Source organism: Corapipo altera, unplaced genomic scaffold, assembly GCF_003945725.1.
Source record: "Corapipo altera isolate COAL_440 unplaced genomic scaffold, ASM394572v1 0, whole genome shotgun sequence".
NCBI classification, from domain to species: Eukaryota; Metazoa; Chordata; class Aves; order Passeriformes; family Pipridae; genus Corapipo; species Corapipo altera.
The window spans coordinates 26,950,626-26,964,991 of NW_020884872.1; the positions used below are offsets into that span (position 1 = coordinate 26,950,626).

The 14,366-nt window shown below is 36.6% G+C and overlaps 2 protein-coding genes across 4 annotated transcripts in view; one reads left to right on the top strand and one right to left on the bottom strand.

The window, feature by feature from the left end:
- EDAR (ectodysplasin A receptor) overlaps positions 1 to 5,281 on the top strand; it is a 70,992-nt gene extending 65,711 nt beyond the window's left edge. The window contains exons 11-12 of the mRNA XM_027639628.1: positions 2,616 to 2,676; positions 4,030 to 5,281. Of these exons, the coding sequence (XP_027495429.1) occupies positions 2,616 to 2,676; positions 4,030 to 4,349 (381 nt within the window). The 3' untranslated portion in view covers positions 4,350 to 5,281. The remainder of the gene's footprint in view (positions 1 to 2,615; positions 2,677 to 4,029) is intronic.
- A 7,630-nt stretch (positions 5,282 to 12,911) lies between these two features.
- Positions 12,912 to 14,366, bottom strand: part of CCDC138 (coiled-coil domain containing 138) — a 36,986-nt gene continuing 35,531 nt past the window's right edge. For all 3 annotated transcript variants that reach the window (XM_027640767.1, XM_027640758.1, XM_027640778.1), the window contains one exon: positions 12,912 to 13,924. In XM_027640767.1, coding sequence (XP_027496568.1) covers positions 13,753 to 13,924 — 172 coding nt within the window. In that variant the 3' untranslated portion in view covers positions 12,912 to 13,752. The remainder of the gene's footprint in view (positions 13,925 to 14,366) is intronic.

Below are 14,366 nucleotides of genomic sequence, written 5' to 3' on the forward strand. Positions count from 1 at the left end.
TAAAGAAAGAAACAACAAACCCAGCAACCTCCTGTTATGGCGAATGCTAATAATACTATCCCAAATGCTACATTTACTGTGAAAGATCCCAGACAATAAAATAATGTAGCAACATGGCTGGATTCAGCTGACAGTGTAGCATCTGAGTACCTTGACCCAGCTGCATTGGTATTTCCATAGCACAGACTTCTCAATAATATCCGGTATTGTGCTTGGTTTTCATGCGTAATTTTGAAAAACACACAAATGTTTTGAAGGTCATTGCTCTGAAGGACACTGTAAACCACTGTGTGTTTTGCTGTGGAAGGTCTTTGCTTCTTCCTGCTTAGTGTGTACTGCTCAGGGCTTTTTATCTCACTTGGAGGCATAGTTAAGGCCACACCTCACTCACACAACTTTTCTGTTTGTGTTAACATGAAACTGTCCTTAAAAAGAAAGTGTGTGCTCAGATATCTTTTCAGTACTTCAAAAACTGGCAATACCTACTACAAAATCACATAATTAATATCAAACATCCAATATAATTTAGGAATAAAGAAGTTTGAAAATGCTTCTTTTCATGTTTGCATGTTTTAAATTGTTGGGATGGTTCAGCTCAAAATTTCTAAACCAGCTTGCTTTTCAGCTTAGTCCAGACACAAAGTCTCAATACAAGCAAAATGGTTTTGTAGTTGTCAACTTTTATGACCATCTGAAAATAACTTCCTACTCCAATGCTCACATTTTAAAATTCAGGTTTATGAGGTCTCTAAAAATATCCAACTTCATGATACTGCCATAAGCACTGGCTTGAAATAGGACAACACACCTTGGGTAGGCATGAAATCGGAACATTTAATAAGAAGCATCTTACCTTCTAAAGACTATATATATTAGACACATTCTCCAGAGTCATTTAGGTAGATATCTCATAAGCACACCTGAAGCATGAACTACTTCTTCCAAACCTTCTGGAAGAAACATACTTCTCACAGACTGAAGACTGCTGAAAAGGCTGAAGACAGACTTTTCAATGAAAGTGCAGATTGTGTCAAGATCCTCCATACCTAAGAAGTCACAATTAATTAGAAAAGCAGTAATTTGCTTGAGGCTGGAGATTAGGTAACATGACTAGCACATGAAAGAGTATTCAGTAGCCATTGGACACGGATAAAAAAGTTAGTCCTACTGTTAACCAAGTCTGCTTCTTCCTAGTTAAAACAAAATCGATTTGCAAATAGCTACGACACAGAGGATCATCAGGCTAAATGTCACCTGTTTACTATCAGCATAAGGTTTACAAATCCTTTATCTTCTGGCTCTGGTAAAAAGAGCATCCTGCACAATTCTTCATGGGCATGGAATTACTTAACCTCCCTCTTTACCCTAAAAATGAGGGGAGAATGAAAAAAAGGATCCAATAGTTTTCCTAGGAGGAGTTTTAATTAATCCTATTAAAAGAAAATTTCCTGTTTACAAGGTTCTAAAACAGCTAATCCAAGCCTACAGTAGCAACATGACCTATTAAGCACATGTAAATTAAACTAAGAATATGTGAACAACAGTCAGTGTCTGGATTGCATTGCCCTGCAATACATGACAGGCTTCGGGTGGAGCAGCCATTTTGTGGTCTCCATCTGCAAGTCTATTAATCCAAGTCATTGATGTGCCTTGCCCTTTAGAGCCCAAATAAAATGAGGAAAATCTTTCCACAAAACTAAATACTGAAAGCAGAGCTTTTTTTTTTCTAGCCTGGTTTGCAGTGAAAAGTGACAAATTTGTGGAGATAATGCTAGAGTCCTGTCAAAAAGACAGCTTTTCAGAAATCTCAGTCCTAATGAGAGCTGGCACAGGGAAGAAAATTCCAGTACCTGCGAACTCATGACATTTTGACATTTGTTTTCACTCACATTGAATCCAAAGCCAAACCTTGACTTTTGCTAAATGAAACTATATAAAAATGTCCATTTTTGACTTAAAAATGTCAGGTTTTCATTCTGAGATTCTTTCTTGTCAAAAATTACCAGAGCACCCTGGACCTCAGATTTTTCCTTTTCAAAGATTCACTGATTTATTTTTTTTTAATCTATCTGTAAAATGTTTCAGATTTATGAAGACAAGGTATAATCAAAGAAAATAGTTAATTAGTAATTAACTAAGTAGTTTTACATCAAATGACAGAAAGGAAGATCTCCTCCTCTAGAGTCCTCTTAGATCAGTGGAAGAAGGCAATTTCAGTCTGAATTTAGTTCTCTGCAGCCAGTCCTGACCTGGTTTACCTGGGCATCCCTACATTAATTGTCTGCATGCATGATACTGGATTTGTCCTTATTCTCAGGAGTTTGCTTTGGTTTGAAAGCAAAATAAAATTGACAAACACTTGAAGCAGAAAGGCAGTTGCTCTCAAAAAAGACTAGAAGTTGGAAAGATCTCTAGCAGTAGCAAGTGAAATCAGAAGTACATTTATGCTTCATGGAATAATGGTTGTGTCATTTTCTTTGAGTCTTCAAAAGGGACCCTTGAGGATAACCCCTAGCACCACAAAATGAACGTGTCCCACAGATTTTCCACTTCTGTCTGCTAGTTGTTTACTCTTATGACTGAAAAATTAATGAAATCAAACTTTTCTCATTTAGATTCAAAGTCGAAGGAAAAAGATACTCGATGTGTATGCTAACGTATGCGACGTTGCAGAAGGTGAGTGCACAAAACTTGCACCTATATTAACAGCATGAAATTAGATCACAAGTGTTTGCTATAAGAAGGGCCTCTGCTTTTCTACGGAAACGGTCCCAATCCAGAAAAGACACTCTGTAGCCAGATTTGTACTTGCCAGGGTGCCCTGACCCCAGAACTATCTAGGCCCTGGTCTTGCGCTGGAGGATGTCACAACTTGTCTCCAGTCATGTGCACAGGGTTCCTTCCTATGGAGAGCAGGAAGAGTTGTGTTCGGCTGTGTTGGGACACACAGACAGACCAAGTTGTGAAGAAGCCCTTTTGCATTCCCCATCTAGAGGAAACACGTTTGATTTATTTATTTAGTTCTTTGGATAACAGATAGAAAATAGTTCCAAATATGGAAGTGTGATCTGGGGAGGGTCAGGACTGAGGGTAAGACACTGCTTCTTTAAATGGTGTCCCACCTCTCACAACAAAAAGTGGAGTTTCCAAGTTTTAAGTGTTTTAACCATGTTTAGCACTTGACTGTCTAAACTGTTCTAGCTGAAGCAACATGAATTAAATTCTCTGCAGAACAGGAGACATGACTGCATTTACTTCCCACCACACACGCAGTTCACTTGCACATGTATGAGTATTCTGTGGTTCAGTGAGCTCTGTCTCCCACCAAATTACTGCTGTTGAGTAAGAAGCAGGAAAACTGCAGAAGCGAAAAGCTGGTTTGGGAAAAATGCTGTAGTTGATTCTCTCCTCTGTTCTCTGACCATGAATACACAGAATATACGTCCATGAAAAAATAGCTTTTTCCCCACAGGATGAATGTTAAATCCTCTCTGGGGATTCAGTGACAGTAATGACAGTGGAGCACTTGCAGGGACTTTTATGCTTGCATTTGGTATCATTGCTTCACTTCACTTCTGGCTTTCCCACAAGGGCAACTTTCAATTACAGACATGTTTCAGCAGCTGCTGGTGACAGTCCTGGAGAAGGGTCAAAGCTGTCTCTCAAGCTCAAACACTGTGCCTGATGTGCAGAGGTGTATTAATGGGGCTGCTCACTAGGGATACAGTTACAATATACTGTTTCTAACAGCTAGTAAATTGTTGAAGGAAGAGGCAGAGTCATGGGAATTCACACAAGCCATCTAATACTTCTTTCCCAGGCAACTGTTTACCCTAATTATTGTACCCTACTGTCACTAAGAAGAATTAATTTGATAATATACAGTAATACCTTTGGAGCTAGACATACCTGTCATGGCCTATCACTTAAAGATTTTAGTTGTATTCATTGCTAATAGTATAATCTCTAGTACTTAAATGTCAACACTCGTGCCCAGACCCACCTGACAGTACACACCTCCCTTTACAGGTCTGAGCCCTACAGAGCTGCCATTTGATTGCCTGGAGAAGACCAGCCGAATGCTCAGCTCGACCTACAACACAGAAAAAGCCATAGTGAAAACGTGGCGCCACCTTGCCGAGAGCTTTGGACTGAAGAGAGATGAGATAGGCGGTATGACAGACGGCATGCAGCTGTTTGACCGCATCAGCACGGCAGGTTACAGTATCCCAGAACTGCTAACCAAACTGGTACAAATTGAGCGGTTGGATGCTGTTGAATCCTTGTGTGCAGATATTCTGGAGTGGGCACAAGCAATGCCAGCTCCTGAACCAGCAGGGACATCCTGACATGCCTGCCTGGGACCTGCACTTCTACATCACCCCAAAGAAGCACGATTTTGGCAAGCACACAAAGACTATGGACAAAAGACCATTGATGTTTCTTCTACATAATTGCTCCTGATAGCCAATGGGAAGCTCTTCTCTTTGACTTCTAAAAAAAAAGTGAAGTTGCACATTTATAAAAATAAGAGCAGAAATCTCCCAAGAAGCTTGGTATGAAACATGTCAGTAAACAAAATTATTACATTAACCAGATACTGATAACAAGTGGACACACAAACATCCATTTTGCGGTCTGTATTATGAGTATAACGGCAAATAACCCTGCTGATACCCTTCCTGCCTGGCTTTCAAGAAAGGCATTGAATAGCTCTCTGAAAATATTCCTGTCTCTTAGGACTTCATTCAATGGTGTAATGGTTTAATAGTTACAGTCAGAAGCAGTACCACAGCTACAGTGTCAATTATACACATGAGGCACGTACATTTCTATCTGCTCCAACCAATTTCATTTTCTACACTTACTATGGGTTTGTTGAATCTAGAAGTACGTCCTCAGATTTACTAACTATACTATATATGAAAAAAGAGTCACCACAACTTACAGATTGAAGTGCTTCAAAACAATGTACATAAAGCACGTTAATGCACTCTTGGTCCATACTGACATTTCAGAAATTATAAATTCAAACTGCTGACTTGCTGAGGACAAGCTGATTAGGCAAGTGGACAGCAAAATTTGTCAGTCACTCCTTGCGAGTTGAGAACAAGTTCTTTTCTTCTTTGCTATTACAAAAATAAAACCAAAACCCCAAACAAACAAGAAAAAAATGCACCTTGTCCACTGCCATGAAAAATGTACTTTTCAGGTAGTGACATCTACATATCAAATTATATTCCAAGAAGAGGAAATTCAGACAACAGTGCACATGTGACAGTATGAGCATAAAGAGCAGATTTCTTTAGAGACACTTGAAGTGCAGAGGAAAAATGTTTTTTAAATGCTATACTCTTGTAAGCCTAGACCATAAGCACAGAATCTACCTGTGAAAACAAATTCATGTGGAAGGTAAAGCATTATTTTGAGTTTGTGTATAACAAAAGTTCAGCTAATTTTTTTCCTTTTAACTAAATCTCTGGTTTTCATGGCTAAAAATTCTCTAAAACTCATCCAGACCACAATATCTGTTACCAAGCCTATTTGCCTAATTTATAGCTAAAATAGTGATGGCAGATTTCACTGAGTGCAATCACTAAATTAAGAAACCCGTCAATTCCAAAGCAATACTTCTTAAGTTCCAAAGTGCATGACTGAACAAAATGCTATTAAAAATATTAACTATTACCCTGAATTTAACAACCAGTGTTCCATCGCTTAGTAACTAGATCTTACCTATTATAGTATTATAATTGTGCACAACATTTAGTATCACCTTGTAACATCTATATTTAGCATCTTTTCAGCACTTGATTTGTATAGCAGAGGAAGTACATACAGCAACATAAAACCTATCCCTGTCATTATTCTTCTTCCCCCCTTTCTTTTGCATCACAAAACACTCTTCATTAATTTGCATATGCCAAGTTTGATGAGAATTTTGACTCTTAACAAAGCAGCAAGCTGCATTTATTTGAACATTTAACTAGTTGACTGATATTGAATTTAGGAGTGAAATTCTTGGTGTCTTGAAATTAATGACAAATTCATACAGACTTCAACAGGCTTCAATAAGATTTCTAGATTTGCTGACAACTCAGCAATCTTCAAGATTTTCAAGACCCTGAATCTGCAGTTTTTACTGTTGCTACTAGCATAAATAAAAAAGGGGAAAGAAAAAAACCCGTGAAGAACCTATTTTTCTTGTGCCAGTGTGTAACTACAGTGTTATTCAGTGGACTGCCTCTTAAGTGTGTCATTTAATACTATACATCATTTAGAAGATACAAGATAAAGAAGATACAAGAATCCTCTTTCCTATGTTTATTGGGCCATGAAAAGATAGGGTTTTGAAATCAATCGTGCCAATGTGAATACAGACTATTTAACATTATTTTATTTAGTATACAGTATTTTTATTGTTACACAAAAGATGTGCAGGAATGAAAAAAACCCTGTAGATCTTGCAAAAGCTTACTTTCTAATAACTTGTTTAATGCTGTATATATAACTTATTTTATTGTAAAGTATGAACATAAAATATGCTAATAAAATAAAGAGGTCAAACAGAATTGTATTAGCCATTTCTTTGCCTTATAAATGTGTAAGTAAATGATTTAGCCAAAGGGCTAGCACGCACATTCCTGTGGTATGGGAGTGTCTTTGTAACATACATGGAGGAATCTTTGCATTCTTGTAGGATACTGCTTCTCTGTATCACAATTAGGAAACTTTTGCAGCAGCAACCATTTTGTCAAGCGAGTTTGGGTTCAGTATTTCACCTCATTAGTACTGTGAAAATACCAAACACCTTGCTATTCCTCAGAGAAACTGTAAGCTTTTTTCTGTTACTGAGAACTGGTACAGACTGTGAGACTGAAGAATAATCTCACAGTAACAATACTCTCTTGTTAACATGTCTTCATTCTCCATTCCTAAATTACCAGTACACACTACGTTACCAGAAATCTTAACTGGAAGCTTTCGCTTCCAGGATAATTGGGTTCATGCAGTCCTAGGCTGCACAGGTGAGACCCCCAGAAGAACTGCTAGCTTCTGGAAAAAACAGAGAGCACCAAGTTGGATTTCCCCCAGACTGAAGGTACTTACTACCTTTTAAGACCTTTCCCACCTAATCTCGGCTCTCTAGCCTGACCAATACTGTCCCAGTTTTTCCATAGAGAAACTTGCTGGATTTCTGGCTGCAGTCAGGAACTGCCCTCTACATAGTGTTTGATATCTGCTGGTCCTGGTCTGATGACATTAATCAAAAGAATAGAGGTAAGGTGGGCTGAAAAGGATAGGTCTCTGCTTTGCAGAATAAAGCAACACCAGCTGACTGCCTCCATATTCTGTAATTTGAGATCATTAATCCATTATTCATGAACAAAAAGATAATGTGTCCAGCAGCATGGTTTGGAGGATGAGCTGAAAAGACATGCCAGTTCCAATTCTCCTTGTCAAACTCAAAGCTCTCATGCATTTAGAAGTCCTGCTTTGTTATAAACAGGGTGTGTTTAACAGAAAAATCCTTCCTGATGTAGGTGAAAATCATGACCCAGAGGTAAAACAATGACTCCTGTATGCAGAAGTCATTCTTCTGCAAGCAACTTCTATATTCCTCTGTGATAATGAAAAGCAAATGGAGACCATGCCCTTATGTATTGGGTAGGCTTCCTGCTGCACACTCCATTAAATATATTAACATAAAGAGGGTAAGAATGCACTGTCTCAGGCTATATCTAGTTTTAGACACATAATATTGCATATGTATTTTATCCCTCCCATCCAAATAAGCTCTTTTGATTATTTATTGTGATATGATTTATAATGCATAGCACCTCTTACCTCAGGCATTAATTTATCACTATCAACCACTCTTCAAGGACAGAAAAATGCTGATTCCTTTTTGCCACTGCTCTGTGAAACTAGACTGTTTGAATACTTATTGAAGAATGGCAAGCATGCACTGCTGCAGAAGACATCAGTGATTAGCTGTTATACAGATCACACACAGGCATTTCAGTTGTCCACCTCCTTTAAAAAAAAAGATTTTTTTTGTTTGTTTTGTTTTTTAATAGTCAAGGATGCTTTAAAAGCAAGCTTGTAATAGGATTCAAGTTAGCATCACAAGACAATTCAGGAATTGTTTTCCAATTTAATCCAACATGTAGAAGTAAACAAAAAATCAGGAGGAGGTAACACTAAGGACTGATTAGTAGAAAGAAAACTGAATCCAGAAGGAAGCAGAGTTCAGTATCTGTTTCTGAAATTCAGCCTCAGTGTGCAAGGCTGCTGTGAAAAAAAATCATTCCTCGCACTTTCTCACACTTCAGTGTGGAGGAGGACAAATCAAGAGGACATAAAACTGCTACACTCTGGGGAGGACCATGAACAGAAAAAGTATGTTTAATTGCATTTCTTATATAAATGTCTCTTGAATCCACACACTATTTCTTCTAATTCCTTCTTCTGAAGGAATTAGATTCCTAATTCACTAATTCCTTCTTCTGAAGCACAAAACCAGTCTGGCAACACTAGTTATCTCCAACCTTCTTCAAAGGCCTTCTACTTTTGCAAAAAGCTGATGTGTAGGTGGGATATTATGCTCCTGTTCACAATGTATCCTGTACCATAGGATACATTTTTTCCCTGAGGCTGGATAGATTATTTTTATTTATTTTCTTCATAATTAACTGCACGAAGTCTGCCATTTTATGGAGCTGAAGATGATCTTAAAGTAAACTTATTATTAGGAATGTTATCCTATGCTGACTTTTCAACTATTGTTAGCAGTATCCCGGCCATTGAGTTTGCAGCCCTAGCTTGTGCCCATCTATCAGAGAAGTAACTTACCATTAAGCTGCAGTGATCACAGACACGTGCTATATTCAGGGAAATATTCCTTGGGTCCAGTCTAAATACCCTTGAGTAATGGGCACAGATAGAATTGTTTTTGGAAAAAAAAAAATATATATGGATTCTCAGATCTCTTTTTCTCAGTTAATTCTCTCAGTCTGACTTCGGAGATCAGAATGTCTTGCACATTATATCTTGTTAAATTTCAACTCAGAACCACTCAAAAAACATAGCTACAAGCAAGTAAACAGTACATGGTTTTGTTCAAAGTTATCTCTTCTAGTAGTGATCAAGTAGTCATACAAGACGCTTACAAACTTGTGTGAAAAACACAAGTCTAACAAACAAGGATGTTCTTAGCTATGATCAGAAGATGGCATTCAAAGCTTTCATCTATTTCTGATGATGGATAGTGATGGTTATGACACAGCAGACTACAAGAGTCAGAGACACAAAGGTGCCTTTGCCCATAACAGCATTCCTCAGAGAGATGTCTAAGGTAGGATCACAACACTGCACAGCACTATTACTTTTACAATAATTTTTGTCAGTTTTAAAAACATGTGAGCATTACATCATTAAGAGGAGCACAAGGGGTCACTGCTTTACCACCACAGTTCCTCTAACCATTTGGCAAGTGGAATACTACCAAATTGTTTCATAGATCAAACTTTCCAACTTTCTAGACTACATTTAAATATGCCAATCCTGAAGATAAATGTTTTCTATCAGGCCATCAATCTCTAAAGCCATATAAGTTCTAGGTGAAAAATTCAGTATATAATTAAAGGATCCAGCGTAACAGCTCTGAATTATGAGCTCGACTTACAGCTCCTTTTAAACCTGGTCTGGTAAGTTAAATCATTCATTTTTGACATTGATGCTGATCATGAATAGAAGTTCTCCAAAAATATGTTGCCTTCACTATACTTTCACATTCCAGGTAAATTTATCTGCTATAAGAAATCTTTCCCTATAATATATTAAGTTCAGCTACATAACATTAGGAAGAGATGCAAGCCAGTCATGTTCAGGAGGACTGGAAGATAACTGTGAAATCACACTTCAAGAGACAGACCTTGTACAGATGGTGAAAGTCATAAATATGAAGAAACAGAGCACAACTGTGCAGGCTGGGTAGTGTTAGCCTATTTTATTTAGCTCTGCCAAGCTTCTGCAAATAAAACTCTCCCCTGTCCAGGGAATAATCTTTCTTACAGATTTGCCACATCTAGGCTTTGTAGATCAGGTCTGAAACACTGTCTTGCTTATTTATCAATAGGAAACCTTTGATAAAGAGCAAGGGTGATTACAATTCTACAATAGATGGGTTTGTAAAAAAAAAAAGCTATTTTTCATCATGTTCGGTAGCCTTTTCTGGTATCAAAACTATCTTAACATGAAGAGATGCAATATTCTTGTTGACTTTCTCAATGAGGACTCTCACAGTTGTACAAAAAATGAGCAAGACAATATTGTGTGTTAATTCCTTATCTTTCCTTAAAGTAATAGGTTGTGACTACAAAAAATTTTCTTTGTTTCATGCCAGTGATGGAAATGGATCACTTCTGGAGACCTATACAAAAGCAAGATATGGCAGATTGTAGCTATTTTGAAGGTATGTGTTCTGACTGATCAGTTCCCAGAAAGTGTGAGAGTTCCTGCCCTTCTTTTAAGCGCAAGTACTCATCAGGTCTCTCACTTCCCCTCAAATTCTCTCTCAAAAAATGGCTGAAAATTAATATTCTCTCAGTGAATAATAATTCACATCTTGCCAGAGGTGTCCTGCATATTAAAATAGCATATCCCTTTGCAGAAAACCTGATAAACAGTGATCACATAAATCAGGTTTCCATAGGGAAATAGCTATAGCTACGGTTAACTTTTTTCAAATGTCCCTTGTTATAGATAGTTTTCTGGGAGAAAGATAAAGAAGAAATTCATACTCATATTATAGTACCTAAATGCTACAAAAGCAGAAAAAACCCCCAGAAAATTCTAGATTCCATCTGCAAAGGCAAGACAATACAAAGACAGGCCCCAAATGTGGCCAATTTGAGAGAAATCTATCCTTTCCAAAACCCAAAGCAAACCAAATCCACAAAAGACAGCAGAGAATGCAACTGACTTCCTCTGTTCCCATTCCCTATAGAGACTGCCAAGGTCAGTCAGGGGCCAACAGGATGGGGATGCTTGAGCAAGGCCACAACAAGGACTGGGGTGGGCACCTGGGGTGGGCTGGCTCACAAGACTGATGTTTAAGGCAGTTCAACAAGCAGGTGTTTACAAAATTTGACACACCAAATAGAAGCAGAAATTCTGTTGGGTTAGGTATATTATTATCCTAGTACCTACCTCTGCCTGTTAATGACAGATAACCAGCTAGGTTATCTGTGCTTCTAGTGCAGACAACTTTATTAGTTAGTTTCATTACTCTATATAATCAGTTACAAATTGAAACAGAATAAATATGAAATCTCCATTTCTATTTATTATTTTTGATAATTTGATCCATTTTTGGTAGACTGAGATTTTACTTTCCTTGAAGTTGCAAGACAAATTTTTCACTTGTATTTATAGGCTGCATGTCCTATAAAGCCATGCACATTTGAAGATGCAATGCAAACTGGAAATCTGATGGTAAATAAAACCAATTCCAAATTCATCATTGTTTTAGCTTTCTAGATATTAGGAGGCTTCATAAACATTTCTGCATTAAGAGGATTGATTAGTAATAAATTTGAGAAAAAAATCATGGCATGGTTTATATTCTTTAAAGATCTTCACTGCAAAGTTTATGACAATGTACTAACTACTATAAATTGTCGTTAACAACTGGCTTCACAAAAATTCACTTCTACCATTCAGAAGTCCAGCCTCCATATAAGCCTACCAGAGTGTATTTGTGACATTAGTTGTTTACCTAAGAATTATTACAGAGTCAAAAATCACATGCACATTTTGAAACTTTACTATAGAATCACAGTCACAGAGTGCTTTGGATTGGAAGGGACCTTAAAGATCATCTAGTTCCAATCCACCTGCTGTGGGCAAGGACAGCTCCCACTTGACCAGGTTGCTGAATGCCCCATCTGACATCAGTCTCACCCTTGGGTCATCAATTTAACTGCATTAATATTTAGCAGATTAAAAAAACCTTTTTTCTTTTTTTGCATTTTAACCAGAAACCTAACATTCAGATCATACAAATTTGAAATCAACTGTGATTTAACTTTCCAGACTGTAATATAAACCTGCACATAAATCACAAGGGGCCAATACTTAAAAGCTACACCATACTCTGTATCTCTTTGTACTGCACTGCCTTTGCCATCATTAGACAACCACCTTGTGTTAAACTGGGATCACAAGGAAGACTAGAAGATTAACAAACAACGGCAATGAAGGCTGAAAATTAAGAGCACAATCAACATTCTTGTGGGTGTACGAAAGCTAACAACTTTCTACAAGTTTTATTGGTTACTAATTTTGTAGTATTTTTAAATGGTCCTAGAGGGAGAATTACATGAGCACTGGGAACACTCTTCCTAAACAAGAGGATTTTGTCTCCAGCCAAACGTACTCCAGTCACAGTGCAAGCTTTTGCACTGCTGGTTAATCTGACAGAAGACCGAAACTACCGATGAAGAAATACTTAATTCAAAACATACCTGATTGTCAGCAAATGTTTTTAGCTATGATTAGTGTTATTTAAAAATTACCTAGAATTGGTTTCCTGCCCAAAGAGTACACACTGCTTGCTCTCTCTTCTGGACATACTTGGTGTCAAATCTAGTGTAGACTCCTTTCATAGAAAAGTTTGTCAGAAGCATTAAGTCAAATTGCTAGAAAAATATTTGCAGATAGAATTAAACTTCAAAAGCAGTTCAACGACTTCTGGTAAAAAACATACAAAAAAAAGTATGAAAAGGAGAAATAAACCTCTGAAGTTTTATACTGACGTCAGTGTTAATCAAAGACTGAAATACAGTAGATCTTTAAGTTTTAACTGCATTTTGAATGTTACAAATAAAGAGTTTCAGTAATTACAGTACAAATCAGAAATGGAAGACTAATTTGAATTTTTAAAAGTATAAGAACTTCTGAACACTGATCTGTGGCAGACAAAAAATACATCCATACTCAGAAAAGAAATGTGGGTACTACAAAAATTGTATTGCAAATTAATACAAAACATAGCAGAAACAATAAAATACAGTAATTTTACATTAGGGATTACTATTGCCAGGCATTTTAAGAAATGCTTTTACTTATATTTGCAGAGACATTACAACCCAAAGTTGCACTAGAAATTTGTACAAAGCAGGATAAAATACTAAATGTCACTTAAATACAGGAAATGATCATACAAACACTAAGATATTCTGAAATGAAACCAAAAAAATTTCTCATTCAATACATCTAGTTATGTTAAATCAAAATCTGGTTTTAATCATTAAAATTGTAATTATCTCAAAAGGTAATTTGATAAGATACCTGTCTGTTATTTATCAACCCTAAAATTTATACAATTTTCTGAAGAGTCAAAGGTAACTAAGACTCATACCTGTAAGGAAAGGCTGGTATTTCTGATCTGCTTACTCAAAGGATCCAATTCCTTAGATTGCATGAGTTAGTCAGACAGCAGCATTATTTCACTTTGTTAAAAAGTATTGAAGAAAGCCACTTAGCATATTACACAATTTTTCATTTTCCTTTTTATGAATGAGAATCTCTTTTATCAATGAGAATCAACACAATACACACTCAATTATACAATCCTGAGGTTCTGCTTAATTTATTTATAAAAATCAGTAAAAAAAAGGTCAAATTTCAAGTAACATAGGCAGTTGTATAAATTAAAAAGAGTAATTATTAGATTGATAGATAGTGCTAGTGACTTGTGCTTAGACTAGAGGCAAGAGAGTTACCCCTCAACAATCCCAAATTCAGCAGAATTGAATTGAGGTTTATAAAGAGGAAGGTGTGATCTGGATTTGTAGTCCTATGCAACTCTTGAATCATTTGGTGAAGAGCGAACAATTCAAACATCTTCTTATTGCTTCTGCAAAAGATTTGAAATAAAATAACTGTCAATTGAGAATTGAGAGGTTTCATTTAAACATTAAAGACGCTACAGAAAATTAATTTTTAATGAAGAAAAATGTGCACTATATTGGGAGTTTCATATAATTCTTCTACGTTGCATACAATATTTCTAAGCAGAAGGTTATCAATGTATTGTAAGCAAAATCTTGGCAAAAATTACCAAAAATTATCATTTTGGTATGTAGTGGTATGTAGATGTAGTATAATGAAAGCTCAAGGAAAGACTGTAACAGGGTTTTTCACTCATGTGAAATAAGATTCCAGAGACAATAAATAAAAAATTTAAAATAATTACGATTTCTGAGCCAATTTTGCTTTTACTGTATTTCTAATGTCAGTTATGATTTATATTAGATTGTTTTATAGGAAAACTTTTTTTTCCTAGAGTTCAATTTTAT